At 39.7% G+C, this 16,439-nt stretch overlaps 2 protein-coding genes across 3 annotated transcripts in view; both read left to right on the top strand.

The window, feature by feature from the left end:
- Nucleotides 1–776: 776 nt before the first annotated feature.
- Nucleotides 777–3,361, top strand: folr (folate receptor). The gene is made up of 4 exons (XM_084558856.1): nucleotides 777–1,496; nucleotides 1,662–1,850; nucleotides 2,141–2,276; nucleotides 2,390–3,361. Exons 1-4 carry the CDS (start codon nucleotides 1,341–1,343, stop codon nucleotides 2,659–2,661), a joined length of 753 nt encoding a protein of 250 aa, XP_084414982.1. The 5' UTR covers nucleotides 777–1,340; the 3' UTR covers nucleotides 2,662–3,361.
- A 2,766-nt stretch (nucleotides 3,362–6,127) lies between these two features.
- Nucleotides 6,128–16,439, top strand: part of inppl1a (inositol polyphosphate phosphatase-like 1a) — a 28,184-nt gene continuing 17,872 nt past the window's right edge. For both annotated transcript variants that reach the window (XM_084558576.1, XM_084558577.1), the window contains exons 1-4: nucleotides 6,128–6,624; nucleotides 14,997–15,060; nucleotides 15,629–15,776; nucleotides 15,858–15,939. In XM_084558576.1, coding sequence (XP_084414702.1) covers nucleotides 6,443–6,624; nucleotides 14,997–15,060; nucleotides 15,629–15,776; nucleotides 15,858–15,939 — 476 coding nt within the window. In that variant the 5' untranslated portion in view covers nucleotides 6,128–6,442. The remainder of the gene's footprint in view (nucleotides 6,625–14,996; nucleotides 15,061–15,628; nucleotides 15,777–15,857; nucleotides 15,940–16,439) is intronic.

Here is a 16,439-nt window from a genome sequence, read left to right on the forward strand (position 1 = left end):
AGCACTGTAAGTTTTCACATGTTACTTTTGTTAGTGGGAGTCAGTCCAATCACACATTTTAACAGACACATTCTTGTGGGCACAGATGTGTGTTTTGTCATTTTTGTTTGGTCTTGAAAAGTATATAAGAGGTGACTGAGGATACTGAAGCGTAGGATATTCTCTTCAAGAAGGAATCATCACAGAATCTAACAAGGTAATAGGAATTTGCTCCTCATTATCTTTTCATTGGTGTGTAAGTGTATTTCCATTATAGATGCAGCTACTACTTGCCTTAAACTAGGAGATAACACACTATGTATTTGACTTGTAGTGATTTCTTTTATGAGGTGAGATGGATTTAATAGTTCGCCTAGATGTATCCTCCCATATATGAATTATTGGTGTGTTTATCTTTAACATGTAGGGACCCGACTGTTTCTAAAATGGGTACCAAAGGATATAGAAAGACTCTTTACTCTCTGACAAATGTAAGCTGTTTGGGGAAGCCTCAATTTATTTGTAGTGGCATTACACTTTATCTCAGAATACTGATTTATTTTTAGCCACAATAGCATCAAAGGTTGAGTTGAAAGTACTTGGAAATAAAAATAATTCTACAGCTTTGTGGAATTCGTAAAAATAATTAGTATAAAGTTTTCCTTTATGTGAGTTTTACACATTAATAACTGTCACGTATCCATTTTCTAATTTATCCTGCACCACTTTTAGCTCTGTTTTGGGATCTTGTAGTTCAGGTTGCCATCTTTGTGTCAAATGCCCTGATCATTGCCTCACAGAACCTTCCACCACTCAGCACTGTCTGTAGTTTTAGGTTTATCAAGGTTTCTGTAATGCGTTGGGTTGTGTTTTTCACATATGTCATGATGTTTGGGGGTGATTGTGTGGTGAAAAGAAAACAAACCCAATTTTAAGAAACCTATTTCACAGCAAGTGTGTTGGTTGCATGCTGAAGAAAAAGGGATCTGTTAATTGCTAACAGGCACCGACAACATAAAGACACTCGGTGCAACTGTCTTTACGTTCACTGCCTGTGATAGCATGATCTTAACTGTGATTCGCTACAACTCTTGCATATATAAACAGCAGCTCCTGAAGGTGTGAAATTCAAACATACTGAACAAGCAGATAGTATATGGTATCTATGTAATGCACAGTTATGAAAGCAATGCATGAGAATTAATACTGTTTGCATTTTCAATGTGACTCCTGGAACGACTAAAGAGGACAAAGTGCTGTGAGTGCTTTATGCTCAGACAAGGTTTTCTGACTGATACACTGTGTTGGCAGCCATCCCATTATTTTTCCTGTTTTCTCGATCAAGCTCCTCCCACTCACGGATGCTGATCCGTCCCTCCTCTAGAATCATGTCCATTATTCTGGCCTTGCTGCTTGCCTTCTCCAGTGGTGCTCTGTGTCTGGACAAACTCAACATATGTATGGACGCAAAACACCACAAAACAGAGCCTGGCCCAGAGGGACAACTGTACCTTCAGGTGACAATGCAAATGTAGACAACAAAGATAGACTAAACTAAATTGTGGGATGCTTTGAGGTCTAGATTATTATGATGTCTAAAGTTTTTGTGCTTGCTTTACAAACTATAAAAAGGCTGAAAAATATAACAGAAAGAGATCCTTCTTTCCTCTTCTTCTTTCCAGTGTGCTCCTTGGCGTGAGAACGCATGCTGCACGGCCAACACCACCTCAGAAGCCCACAATGACAACTCCTACCTGTACAACTTCAACTGGAATCACTGTGGGCAAATGAGCGACCAGTGCAAGAAACATTTCATCCAGGACACTTGCTTTTATGAATGCTCACCACACTTAGGACCATGGATACAGGCAGTGTGTATATTGTCCCTTTGACCTTGAGTGTTTTTATGTATGTACGTACTGTCAACACTAGATGGCAGCACAGGAAAGTGAAACGTCTGACATGGTTTGAATATACATATACCATGAAAATGACCAGTTAATCAAGTATTATTAAGGAACTTTGTGTTATTTGTATACACAACTCTCTTCACAAAGTATAACAATACAACTGTTAGAGCAAGGAATCTGTTCCATGAAATGTTCCATTTGTGTTTTGATTGTGGACCATACAAACTGGCTAATTGTGCGCTTGTGCGCAGGTGGATCAAAGCTGGCGTAAGGAGCGTATCGTAGATGTGCCTCTGTGCAAGGAGGACTGCGAAAGTTGGTGGGAAGACTGTAAGAATGATTTCACCTGCAAGACTAACTGGCACAAGGGATGGGACTGGAGCTCAGGTAAGACACACACTCCATAAGACACCATTCCACCTTTTTTCTTGATCACCCATTCTATTTATATCAGTTTGTTTCACTCACGATTTATGTCTTTCCTTTTCATCCTCTCAAAGGGATTAACAAATGCCCCGAAGCCAGCAAGTGCAGAAAGTGGACTGAAGCTTTCCCCACTCCAAAATCCATGTGTGAACAGATCTGGTCCAACTCCTACATTTATACCACCCATTCCAAAACCTCTGGCCTCTGCATGCAGCTCTGGTTCACTGGGCCAAACCCCAACAAGAAGGTAGCCGAGTACTACCTAAACAATGCACAGCAACGCCCAAGCTTTGCCCTGACGCTGCTATTCATAGCTATCACATCTTTCTCTGTAACGATGTACTAAAATTATATCATTGACCTATCCTGTATCACTTTGGAGCAACCAATAAAAGTCACTTCCTGTCTTAAGTCTTTGTTGGTTGCATGCTCACTTTTCAGTCACTGAACTTCCTAATTGATAGTATCTGCTTTCCATGCTCATCAACAAATAGAGCAGTAGTTGTGTGCTTAGGAAAGTATAGCATATTGAGAGATCTGCGTGGATATGGAAAAATAAAATAAAAATAAATTTGCACATCTGGACAAGCCATGAAATGACATGCCACATGCTGTATTACTGCACAGCTCTGGGAGGACATTTCTCTTAAGTGCAGGCTATGGATCAGTTTAATAACCCCTTCATAACCTCAGAGACCAGTGGGGAAACTTTAAAACTGACCCCGGATCAGCATTGAGGGAAAACGTGTCTCTACAATGGGCCCCAGCGATCACACCATCGCATGACCACCAGCTAGTGGTTAGTGGGCTCCACTGCTGGGTAATTATGGGGTTCCAGTCCCCTGTGTGTGCGTGTCTGTTCGTGACAGAAAAAGTAAAAAGAAGGAGCGAAAATAAGAATGTGTTAAAATTTGTGTGACTATGTGTGTGTATGCCATTGCCACGTCTGAGTGTGTTCTGTCAAGTCTGTGAATACGTCTTGTCACTTTTTAGCTGGTGTATCCGCTAGATGTGTGACATGGTGTATAATTAACAATTTTCCTACACTTTGTACTTTGTAACGGAGGCCTGACATGATTAATTTAATAGTTTAAAAAAAAAAGCCATAACTCATGCCGTCAATAGTAACTTAATGTTTTGGCCTGAACTTATGACCGTGATCAGACATATCAAAGACATATCAAAGTGTTTCTAAGGCTGATAATAGCACCCTACTTGATGGTGACACTGTATGGTTTAACAGCTCAGCCTCTGTACTTCATCTCAGCCTTTCCTCTCTCCACTTCTGCATAAGATAAATGCACAAAATAGCAGTACTCTTGACCTTAAGCATTACTTTACTACTACATAACATATTTCTTCCACTATAAGCATAACAAAGAATACATAATATTTAACCTGAGCGCAAATGAAAGAAAATGATGCACTTCCTGGCAGCAAAACCATGAAAAGAACCCTTTTTTAAATCTTAGTGCACTGATATTTGTCATTTCATAAAGCTGATTCAACAACCACGTGCTCTCCTAACTGACCAAGTGATTGAAATGAAGCTAACAGATGCATATAGCGCAGCTCTAACTGTAAAGCATTACAGTGGAAATATTCTGCTTTGAGGTTATGTGTCAGTGAATGGAACAGAAAACACACACATAAAGACTAAAGGGACTGCACTAAATGTATGCAGTTGTCTTCGACAGTCAAGAAAGTGAAACTGAAAAGAGGCTGGCTGCTACACACAAGACGGTGATCCATAGCAGACCTCAAACTACACCACGAAGTTCTTCAAGAAACACAAGTATCTAGTGCGTCTAATCACTAAAAATCTGTGGGTAGACTTCAAACATGCTGCACATACAGCACAAGACTGTCTGAAAAATATGTCAGCCTGCAAGAAGAGAGCGTGTTAAAATTCATTTATCAGGAATAGGATGACTCTTTGCTGACTACAAAAAGCCTTTGCAGTCTGTGATATTGATCCAAGGAGAAGTTGTTGACTTATCAATTGTATGCTAATAATATTACTTTAAAGACTTTTCAATACTCATCCAAGTGGCTTCTTCAGTTCCAGTTGCATTTGGTTCTGATTGTTTTTGGATGTACCATGACCTGGATGACTGAAAAATATGAGGTTTCCACGCAGTCCAGTGTAACCTCAGTAAAGTGGTCTAAAGCAATTTTTGTCATCAAATAATCTCAACAGTATCGTAGTATACAATGTCCTCACCCTTAAAACGTTGTGTATTCACCAACTGTCCATCCATCAATATTGGTTTTGGGCGTATAATGGGTATTACTGGTCTGTGATGTTGCTGTGGTCTTTTAGTCTTGTAACAATGGCGGCAGACAATTATGGTAAGATGCAAAAGACGAAAATATGCAAAAATAGTTATTTGTGAGACATTTGCTGACAAAGTGGCTTTATTATAAAGAAACATCTTGCAATGCACTTTTATGATGTGAGCTTGCAGACGTTTTGTTAAGCCACATACTATTACAGCCTTTTACAGTCAGCTTACACACACACACACACACACACACACACACACACACACACAGACCTAGTGTGATGCTATAACCAGAAATAGCATTGGGGTGGCTGCTGCCCATGTGGCTATTAATACTCAGCTTTTCTGAGGTCATTGGCAATATACACCACCATGCCCAAATCTAACTGTCTTTCTTCCACTTACCTCTACCTCTACCTACCTCTACCGCTCTTTCTTTGTGTGTGTATCCTTACCACATTTCAGGAGTCAGACTTTTTGGGAGCAGAGGAAAAAATGAGAATAATGAGCAATGATCTCTAAACGCTGGGTTACTTGTTTCCTGTGGTTTGCCAGTCTGGCCCCTAGGTGGACAATTATACCTTGTGGGAGTGTGTGAGTGTGTGTGGTCTGGAAAAGAAGAGGATTGTATAAATGGATTGGAGCTTGTGTTGAGAAATTTTTGCAACCTGGCCTCCCCTGGGCTACAGGTCACAGTGTCACTCAAAGAGGAAAGCTCTCTGGCTTTAGTCAAATCTCTGAGCAGGTAGCCAATGACAAGCAAAACTTGAAAATGCGTTTTGCTTGTCATTGGTAACGTTTTGCCTATATGGAAGCCGGGTTTGTTATGCATAAAAATAATAAATGGTATAAGCTTTCATATGTTAATTCCCACAAGATATTGGACTTTTAAAAACTTTTATTGGTCACTCCAACAAAAGGGGAAATTGGACTTTATCTTCGTGAGTGGTGAAGTATTCTGATCTTTAAGTAAAATTAGAAACAACACTGTGAAAATAGGAAGTTACATTTAAAGTGCTACTAACTTCAACATGAAGACAAATTATGAGGAAAAATGACTGATTAATGTTGCAGGTTGTCAATGTGCAACTAATTTGAACTACTTCATAGAATTTTGTATGGTTCAGTCTATAACAGTGCATTATGTTTTATCATGTATTTTATGCAAACGTTATGCAAACATGCATGTAATAGAAGCGGAGGTAAAAGTATAATATTTCTGTTGTAGAACAGTGAAGAAGAAGTTTAAAGTTGTATGATATTAATACACCTCACACTTGTGTAGCCGACGTGTTAATGCTAAATTCCACGCTCTTGTTTATTAGTCCGTTTGTTAAAATTCCTTTATTTCTCCTTTACAATATCTATCTTCAATTTTGTTAATAAGATCTAAATAAATTATAACAGGAAATTAACGCAACTTTGTCTACTCCAATAAAGTATCTCTATGTAAATTTATCAACAATCTCTTTTATTTTGTAAAACCTGACCGGACGTGCTACATGTTGACACTATGTCGGGGTGACGAGGCTCGTCCCCGCTGTTTCTGCCCGGTCTCCAGTGTGGATTTACATACCCTGATTTCCGTGGGACTGGGAAGCGAGAAAGGAAGAGGGCTGTTAGCCTTTCAGGAACTCAAGGGAGAGCCGCGTTAACTTCACGAATTAACAACTTTATTTTCTAACCGTCGGTTCACTCGCGCCTCCAGAACTCCGTCGGAGTACCGTTTACTTTTCTCCGGGCTCACCGCATTACTCCTGCTCGATTAACTTGGAGCAGGGTTTTCTTTACGTAGAAGACGGAAAGCGGCTTGACTTGAACCCGTTTTGAAGGGCTGTGGCCATGGCCGGGGGTGGTGGAGGTGGCGGCGGGGTTTCTCCGTTGGGGCCCGCGCCGCCGATGTGGTATCACCGGGACCTGAGTCGAGCTGCGGCCGAGGAACTGCTTGCCCGGGCCGGGAGAGATGGCAGCTTCCTGGTGCGGGACAGCGAGAGTGTCAACGGGGCTTACGCTTTGTGTGTACTGTAAGGAACTTTTTACTTTTACCTTAATTGTTTCATCTCAAACTGTGCTTTAAGTTAACAGCTAGCACGCATGCCCCCGGGGAGTCTTTTAAAGACCCTGCGTAGCTTTTAGAAGCTGTTTAAAACTTTCCAGCAGCAAATTGGTACCAAAGTGTAAAGGTTTCAGCCGTTTGTTTACTTTCTCTTGTGAGTGGGAGAGAGAGACTGTCTGCCCAGCAGTGAGACTCCAGCATGGCACACAACTTTAGGGCTGTCCTTGTCTGCCTTGTGTCTGATGTGGTCGCCTGGAGCTCGGCATGTTTTTTTACAGGGCTCTGTTCTGCAGTCAGCCTGCGGCCTCTGAGCAGTGGCACATTAAAATGAACGGCCCTGGAGGTAAATATAAGCGTCTATGGGCTGGTGAAGCTCTGCTGATGTTTTAATGAAGGCCCAGTTAAAAGATCAGAAGCAGCAGGCTTATCCTCTCAGTATAATCATAAGAAAGCAAGGAAAGTTCAGGCTCTTTCTGTTTAGAAGGGGGTATGGCATCCATCTGAATCACTCAAGTGTTTATTTAACTAGAAAAACCAACAACCACCATTGTCTTGAGTAGTATTCATTTAAAAAAAAAAAAAGCTCATATTTATACTTTGTTCACCCGATGATAAAAAATAAGGAAGCTTTAGTTAGCGTTCTGTACTCATGGCAATGACCCTGACTAGTCAAATGAACCGTGGAATAGGGATGTTAGATTTGTAAAGCTACAAATTGAAAAAATGGTCACGCCCACAGTAAGTTAAACAGATGCATAGACAACAACAGATGCAGGAAATAAAAGGCCCATGCCATGTACTCTGACACTGACTCGACCTACATCCCCTATCTGATAGTTTACCCCATGATGACTTCAGTATGCGTTTTGTTTATGCACGCACACCAGCAGTACATAATTTATGAACTATGTGAATGTATTAAATTGCCAACATCTTTTTATGTTTTTATTACAGCTGGAACAATTAGGTTAGGTGTTTGAAGAGAAAATTGGTTAGCAGCTGTTTTAATAAACTCCATCTCAAAATATGAAACTCACTTGCTGAGTTTTCTTGAAGACATTTCGCTTCTTATCCAAGTACCAGAGTACCCAGTTCTGATCCAAGAAGCTGCTGGGATGAGTGTGTGAAATATCTTCAAGAATACTCAACAAGTCCAGCTGCCTTTTTTTGAGCTTCGTCTGCAGATATAACATGACCTGGATGACTGAGATGACAGAATTAATTACAGTGGCATTGCAGATTGATGTGACGCATGATGCTGAAAATGTATTACATGTGGTAGTGAGGAAAAGAAAAGAACAATATTGTACATAATGTTTACCGTCAGTGTTTCTAGTTTCAGCTCTCCTCCCTACTGAAGTGGGAGGAGTTGTACACTTTATTGGTCATTGGTAGGAAAGACGCCCTGTGGCGTTCTGTGTTGGTCGTCGGTAGTCTCAGTCTACAGTTAAATGTGCTCTGGTTGGACTCTTGTTTGGCGTGCAGGGGGTGAGACGCATTGTTCAGAATACTGAGAAGTTAACTCCGCATACTCTGCTCTTCTTGGGCTCTCGGAAACTGTGGCTACATACACTCACTTGCCAATTCAGTAGATACACTAGTGAAAATGAATGCATTTTAATATAACAGTCCTGCACTAAATCTTAGCTTCAACAAGGTTGTGGTTTAACATAACTGAGAGAGCTGTTGATTCAACTGTGTTTTCATTTTAGAGGCTGTGGTTTGTAGAACTATTGAATTGTATTGTGTTGTACTGACACATGTTTATGTTATTTTGACCACCCCATTATAGTCAGTGGGCTAGGCTTAAAAAAAGAACCATTTTAGTGTTTAATTCAATCCAGTTTAACAGCACCACAAACTACATTCTCCAAAAATGATCATACAGTTGTACCACCTTTCTGGCTCTCTTACAATATAAACTGAACATTTTAACAGTCATGAAAGAGGACATAGTGCAGGACTGTTACATGAGAATGCAATTATTTTCACTGGTGTACCTAATGTTTGGGTAAGTGAGTGTAAGTAATACAGTATTTTGTATTCTGAACTCTCTGTCATGTAAAATAATTACTGCTGTTGTGATGCGTCCACTTTCTTTTAGTGTACAGTCCAGGACAAACAGTGGTGATGATATTCATTCCTCATTCATCTCTGGATGCACTAGTCATTCAGTAGGTCATCCTGTGGCTAACAACATTCCTGACATCATTCGTTTCCGGGTTTATTCCCACCCCCACCTCTCCCTTCCTCTCCCCTTTCACCTTTCACATCGTGGACTTTGTTTCATCTCAGAAAGTTTTAGTTAAGGAAGACTTTAGGTGCACAGTCAACTTTACAGGTTTCTGTCCCCTTTTCAATAAATGATCAGTGCAGTGGTAACTCTCCATCTACTCAACTCCTGTACTTAATTACAATTTTGAAGTACTTGTACTTTTCTTTTATGCTACTTTATACTTTTGCTTTGTACTCCACTATATTTATTTGACAGCTTTAATTACTTTTAACATGGATATTTTTCACAACAAATAATATAGAAAGCTTTTAAAATACAACATAGTCTTAGTCCTTAAAGCAGTAATTTTTTAAACATTTTTGCCCTCTTATTTTCCTCATAATCACACCAATTAGAGAAAAAGTCAAAAATCTGAAAGCAGATTTGTGTATCAGAACTTTTCTTCTTTCTTCCCACATTAATCATCGCACAACCCATGGGATTTATCTGCGGTCTCCGTATATAAAAAACTTACATAAAGTAATTCAAACCTCCAGCATCTACAACATGCTGCTTACTTACATAGTGATATTAATAATATAATCATGCCATATGTATATAATAATACTTCAGTCAGAGGGACCAAAGAAGGACATTTATGCTTCAACTATATTTTGCTGCTAATACTCATGTCATTTTATATAAGTAAGACTTTTCTATGCAGGACTTGGGACTTGACTTTTCCAATGCAGTATTAGCACTTTTATGTGAAGAATCAAAATACTGCTTCCAGCATTGCATCACCAACATAGGGCCCTCTAAATTTTATTTGGCACAGTTCATATTGATTTATAGTAGTAATAGAGCAGGATTCAGCAGTTAATATGGACTGAAACAGCTACTGTCATCAATGATAAACATTTAATTTGAGCTCTCACTGAGTGTTTCGATACATTCAGTAAAACAAGAGTGACACAAATATATTACCACTATACAGATTTTTAAATAAGTAGATTTAATTGGAGATAATAAATAAGAGAGGTGTTTTATAACATGATTTGTTCATGACAGATTGTAATTCAGTACTCATTCTGAAATGCAAGATTCAAAGTCGTATATCATTATAAGGATATTTATTATGTACATTAATTACCTTTGAAAGTGGAGGGTGGTATTTGAAGGTGGTACTGGGTATCTAAACAGTGCTGAATTTGTCAAGTTTATAGTGTGAGAAAATAGATTATTCAACTCTCCTAGTGAGAAGAGGATATGCACCGATTACTCAAACATTATTTGTAAGGCACACATTTTATTGTCAGCTTGTCATAAGATTTTCCTGTCAGTAAAATATAGATCACTACAGGTGTGAAAAGGTTTGAACCACATTGTTTTCGGTCGTTGACCAAGTGTGGCATCCTGGTGGCTAAGGTCCTCTTGATTTCCTTTATCTCGTACCCTCCTGAGCACAGTGCTGTCACCTAAAACCACTAAAACCAACTTGTAAACTTTGTAGTATTTTGTGTATGAGTTATTTTCTTCTTGCCGTCAAGATGAAAATAGAAGATTACAATTTGATTTCTAGTGAACTCTGCCCGACAGGTTTTGCACACAGAACCACATGATGACACTGTGATAGCTTAGCACATACTTGTGTAAATGTGGTGATTTAATGGTCTGGCTAATTAGGCTATGCTTCCTCATTTGAACTTTGTGGACTTATTTAGGCCCCTGTCTAATAAACATACTCAAGGTGTATGTTTTGTTGTAACCTGAACTTGGTAACTAGACTCTTTAAGTTTGCAGTCATGACTTTCGTACAGGGATGTGTGTACTTCCTTTTTGAGGGCTTCAGTGGCACCAGTGTGTTTAGGAAGTGTTTCCACTCTTGTTGTGGGATTCACTTTTGAACCTGTCTGCAGACTTTTCACTTCCTCTTTGTGCACATTTGAGTCTGCACACTTTGGGTTTTGTGTGTCGGGCATTTAAATAGCCTCAGTTTTGCAAGCAGTGGCAACATTGACCTGCCTGCCATTTAGACTTTTTTGATTTATTACTAGTTTTTAGACACATGATGCTAACTATCATGTGAGACTACATGTTTTCTGTTTTTGCTGTCAGGGATGTTCTGTAGTATTAGTGCAGCGCGTCTTAACATGTCAGAGCTCAGGCAGCCTCTGTTTCTCTGTGTGTTTGAGACCTAGAAAAAAAAAACATTTCTCACCAAGAAAAAGCTGTGTTGTATTTCCTTGACTTTTTTTTTTTTTTAAATAAGCTTTTTTTGTAAATCAACCATTTTTGATAGAAGCTCTGAAGTAATTTCGTGGCATGGAATGGTTTACATTTTAGTCTGTGTATACATTTGACGATATGGCTGCTTTTCTATGTGCTGAGATATTTTTCACAAAGGTGGTTTGTGACATAAACTTAAGTGGACTTGTTGTGCTTTTCCTTATTTTGATTTCACATTAAATGTGGCCAAAATGAACATCATATGGGTAACATAAAGTAACCACAAAAGAAAAACTATCCAAGTGTAGCATGCCTGCAAAGTCATGCATAAGACAACAAGTCTGGCGGGTTAGTGTATGAACACATAGTGTATGAACACATTCTTCTAGTAGATAACTGGTCAGGTGTTTTGTACTTCAGACAACGGCTATTGAAACTGAGCAGATGGAGTTAATAAATGCTGATCAACTGTTACTTTCACTGAAATCATTGCAACACAGAGAGTAAATAGAGAAGAGCAGATGGTGTGTAGGGTGCTGAACAAGGGCAAATTTACTGTGCTTGGCCGACTGCTGAGAGATGTGAAGGAGGACGTGCATTCTGAACCAACCACATGTTTTGTGGTCTATGTCGCTGTGACGGGTCAAAGTGACTTGGGACAATAAATCCGGCTGAATGTAATATTCAGAATCATCCTCTTGTAATGACTGTTGGTGTAGATGTTTGTGGTGTCCACTTTCCGGCTCCAGACTGAATGTGGTGTCAAACATGTGTCCAGTATGCAGATTAGTTTTTCCTAAAGCCTGCCAGTCAGAAGGAATTGGACTTTGTGGGAGGTTGGCTTTAAAGACAGCTGATATGGCCCATTTTCACACAGAGGTTGAACTGATGAGCTGGATAACAAACTGTTTGAGATAAATAAAGATTTTTTGAACTGTGATTCACACAGAGCAACTTTAGTAGAGTACCAGAATAAAAATATGGAACTGAAAATGAGAGTAAAAATTGCCCTCTGATGTCAAAAATATAAGGATACTGATCAGCACTTCCTTTTATAATGTCCCTTTGTCAAATGTTATTAAGCTAAAAATCCCTCTTAAAATGAATCCTGTTCAAAAGAACAGGAAAATAAGAACAATAGGAGTTCAAATATTTCATGCTTTTACTGTAATCTGCAGATTGGAACTGGCCTTGGGCACCAATGTTGAATAAATTATGATACACACAATATTTTGGAATAGATGCATGCATGTGTTGCAGAAAGTATTAAGTATTAAGATACCAAAGTCTTTCTACAGTATGAGACGGCAGGTGCAAATATACAAAGGCATAAAAATCTAGTACTACACCAATGGTATGACTCACTTAGAGCTCTCAAATCAAAAAACATGGTCTGAGTCTGGGATTACAGACAGACAGTTTAAACCCAAAAGGACTGTGGTCATTTTTTAAGATGGCTGGCGCTGGCTGTTTGCTAAGCACCTTAAACAAACACTTGAAAAATTGTGCAAGTGTACAGAGGAGAACTGGTGCTTGAATTTGGTTTTGTATTGATTTAATTTAGTTATTTTTTTATTGATAAATTAAAAATATTCACATTTTTTGAAAGAATCCTCACTTTAATTTTAGTTCTTCCTAAAATGTTTGTGCTCTATTTTTTTTTTTTTTGTGTATAGAATAATGTCAGGAAATGAATCAGATTGGAGTGTTTTTATATACATACATTATTGGTGCCAGGACAGATCTGACCATCTGCACTTTGTGGAGTGTGGGAGTACACAATGACTAAGACGGACAGAGTGGAATATGAGAGTCAGATTTACCTGCTGATTAATGGCAACAACTACGTTTTGCCGCAATAGCCTACTGTACGAGTTAGTGTGTTGGTGGTGTGTATTGTCTGGACGAGGAAGAGGAGGTGGCACGCTGAACAAACAGGACAGAAGGAGTCAGTGAAGTAGTCATCACCCTCTACACAGGCCTCTGTTGACAACACACATGCTCTGTATACATTTCTCTATCCCACAATAAACCTCCCCGTCCTTCTCCGTCTCCCTCCCCCTGTTAACATTGCAGCTACTGAAACAATAGTATTTACTCCACAGGCCTGCAGAGAATCCCATCAGCTGCCAACAGGAAAACAAACACACACACACACACACACACACACAGACGCACATACACATAAACACTGTACACTGCTGCAACGCCTGTGTATGGATTTTGTGCCCCTCGACCTACAATAAATTGTGTTTATAATGTGACGGGATTAAATATGGATATGGTTTTAGAGGCCAGATAGACAAAAGAGAAATTTCACCCTGCTGACTGTGTTTACTGCTCGACATGGAAAGTCAGGAGCAAATATTTACCTTGTCTATACCGTTTGCCCAGGCTGATATCTGTAACTGTTATTAGCAACTGTCTGATGAATGTGCTGTATATAAATCAATTAAACATGAGAGCTTCTGTTCAGGGTTTTGTGAATGTTTATTTTACATAATGTAAGTTGGACATATATTCAGTTCAGTGCTCAGGCCTTTATTTCATCTCTTCTTTCCTCTGTTATATGTTTTGGCATTAAAACCACTACAGCAGGAACCGGTGATAAGCAGCATGTAATACATATGTAGGAAAGGTTTCCAAATGCTCTGGAACCTGATTATTATTACAAATTATTACTACAAATCACAAATCTATGCAGTGGTGTGTCAGCACATTGTGGAATAGTGGAAATTTTGATATGATTTTCTGATGCCATCAAGAATTAATAATGTAGGCCAACCCATTTTGCTATGATTGCCATTCCGAGCCGATTGCCATTGAGCCCTAATCAAATCGGTGAATCCAGGTTTAATGACCTATTGTGGCCCATCCTGGATGTAAAGAACATGAAAATATAATTAGTTGCATCACCAATCTAAAGTGAAATGAGACCCTTTTGCTTGAGTCCAGCATGCTTAATGTGTTATTCCTGTTCAAGTTTGTTTGATATTTGGGATAGTAATTTTAGATTTTATTCCAGTCCATGTTTTAGTTCCTGTCGGACACTGACCTGGAAAAACCGGAAGAACAGCTGAGTAGTCAGAGCAGCATGGATTTATCCTTTCCTCCATTTATACACTCACATACTGCAAATAAACCGTGTTGAAGCAGAAGTAAAAGCATCAAATTAGTGTTTTGCATAGGCTGCCAAGCTAACGCCTTCACTTCTGAACAGGCCCAAGCACATACACCAATGGACATAAACCACATTGTTTGCTTGGTATATTGAAAATTTTCTAGCCGGTCCACTGAACCCACATAAAGTCCAGACATGAAAATCGTTGCACTCCAGCTTGTGGCTGCAGGCGTGTCGTTACGGCTGGGCAATGTCAGAGCATTGATTTGCGACTAGTTGTTAAAAAGAAAGGTTACGGTTCAATTAAAAATGCATTTCCCACTCTGAAGTTTGATGCACAGATGTTTAATGAATGAAATGCACCACGGATTCTGGAAGAGATTCATCTTCATCACCATTTCAATGTTTTGTGGTGTTTTTGTGTTTCTTCTGTGTTTCTAGTCTGTATTATCACTGTAAAGTTGTAATGTAAAAACACTGGATTCAGCTCTGTTCGATGTTACTGTATTACACACACAACTGTGACAGACAGCAACAGGTTGAGTCTCTACAGTATCTAAACCCCCCCTCACTCTCATGCATACAAACACCACTATCCACTGAAGTCAAGTTCAAGTCTGGAAACGTCAGACTCATTTTTGTGGAGTCTAACCATTGTCTAAATGTTGTTACTTCTTTTTTTTGTCACTTGTTTCTCCTTCTGTTTTTCATTTCGATTCTGGCCATCTTCTCTCTTTTTTGATGTTGATGTTTCTGTCTGTTTCTTTTTCCGCAGTTTTCAGAAGCACGTCCACACATACAGAATCCTCCCAGACGAAGAAGGATTTCTGGCCGTTCAGGTACAGAAAAGACACACGTACTTTCACACTCATGCTGCAGAAGCAGCTGTCAGGAGGAGATGCTTTTGTTGGCTCTGATCTCTCTCACTCACACTCGCACACCAACAGCAGCCTCTTTGTGTCATGTGCCCAACAGCTGTGAAGTCCCTGCAACCACCACCAGCCTCACACACACGACAACATGGTGCTTCAGGCCATGTGGCCACATCACAGATGTCTGTCTCACTGATTTTTGCTGCTTAGCTGTGACAGTAAAAAAATAAAAAATTAAAAAATTAAAATAGAAGGGAAATGTTGCTTCCTGGAAGTGAAGTTGTTTGCCCCCAATGTTTACCAATGGGGTCTTCCTGCTTTGAATGTTAAGTAAGCTACTAGGCAGTTACATAACACTAAATATGGAACAATAGGGGCCACCAGAAAACATGACGACTTGTAACAGAGGAATTTGGATGTAATTTGGATGTAATTTGGATGTAATTGTTGTGTTTGTTTGGGAAACAACATTCCTTTATTTCCTCTGTCTCTTGGCGTATCCCTCTCTGTTTGTCTTCCTCCCTCCCACTCTCAGACGTCTCAGGGCGTTCAGCCTAAGCGGTTTAAGACGCTGCCAGAGTTGGTGTTATTGTATCTACAGCCTAGCCAGGGTCTGGTCACCACTCTGCTTTACGCCGTGGACAGAGAGGAGACAGCTATCACTGATGACAGGGACTATTCAGGTAACTCAAACAAAGCCAAGCACACAATAGCAACAGCCTTCTTCTTGTCACATAGTAACTCTGCTTTTCTGTGATTGGTAGATGGAGAGGATGAGAAACCTCCCCTCCCCCCTCGCTCTGCTTCAACCTCCACTCCCCCTGGACCAGATACACCCACAGAGAGGTATAAAGTTTACATGAAAACACATTTAATTGTGTCCTGATTACAGTTAAATGGAAGCACTAAGGGTCACAGGACATCTGCAAGCCTTCTTAACCATCACGTTAACCATCTAAGACACACACACAGAGGAAGGATTGCTTCACTGTGAATGTGATTATGTCATAGGGTAGTCAAGCACATGAAATGGTAACAAGAGGTTATACTTGAACACATGTGCCCCCCTGTCCTATGCCATATACGCTAATGCACAATGCCACATATACACGCACACCCAACGCGATATGCTCCGCCCTACAAATGTGCCCCCCTCAGAATGCATAAAGAAGTCAAACCACATCCTCCTGGAAACCACATTGCTCGCAGATGATTAAGTGGGACTGTGCTTAATATGTGCACACAGACCTGTGTAGTTCAGATCTGTGTAGATGAATCAACTAAGGTCAGTTTTTTCACTCAGACTAAGTTATATTTAAAGAGAATTAGGAAATTATATTTGGTAA

This window comes from Chelon labrosus (assembly GCF_963514085.1).
Source record: "Chelon labrosus genome assembly, chromosome: 13".
In the NCBI taxonomy this organism is placed as follows: Eukaryota; Metazoa; Chordata; class Actinopteri; order Mugiliformes; family Mugilidae; genus Chelon; species Chelon labrosus.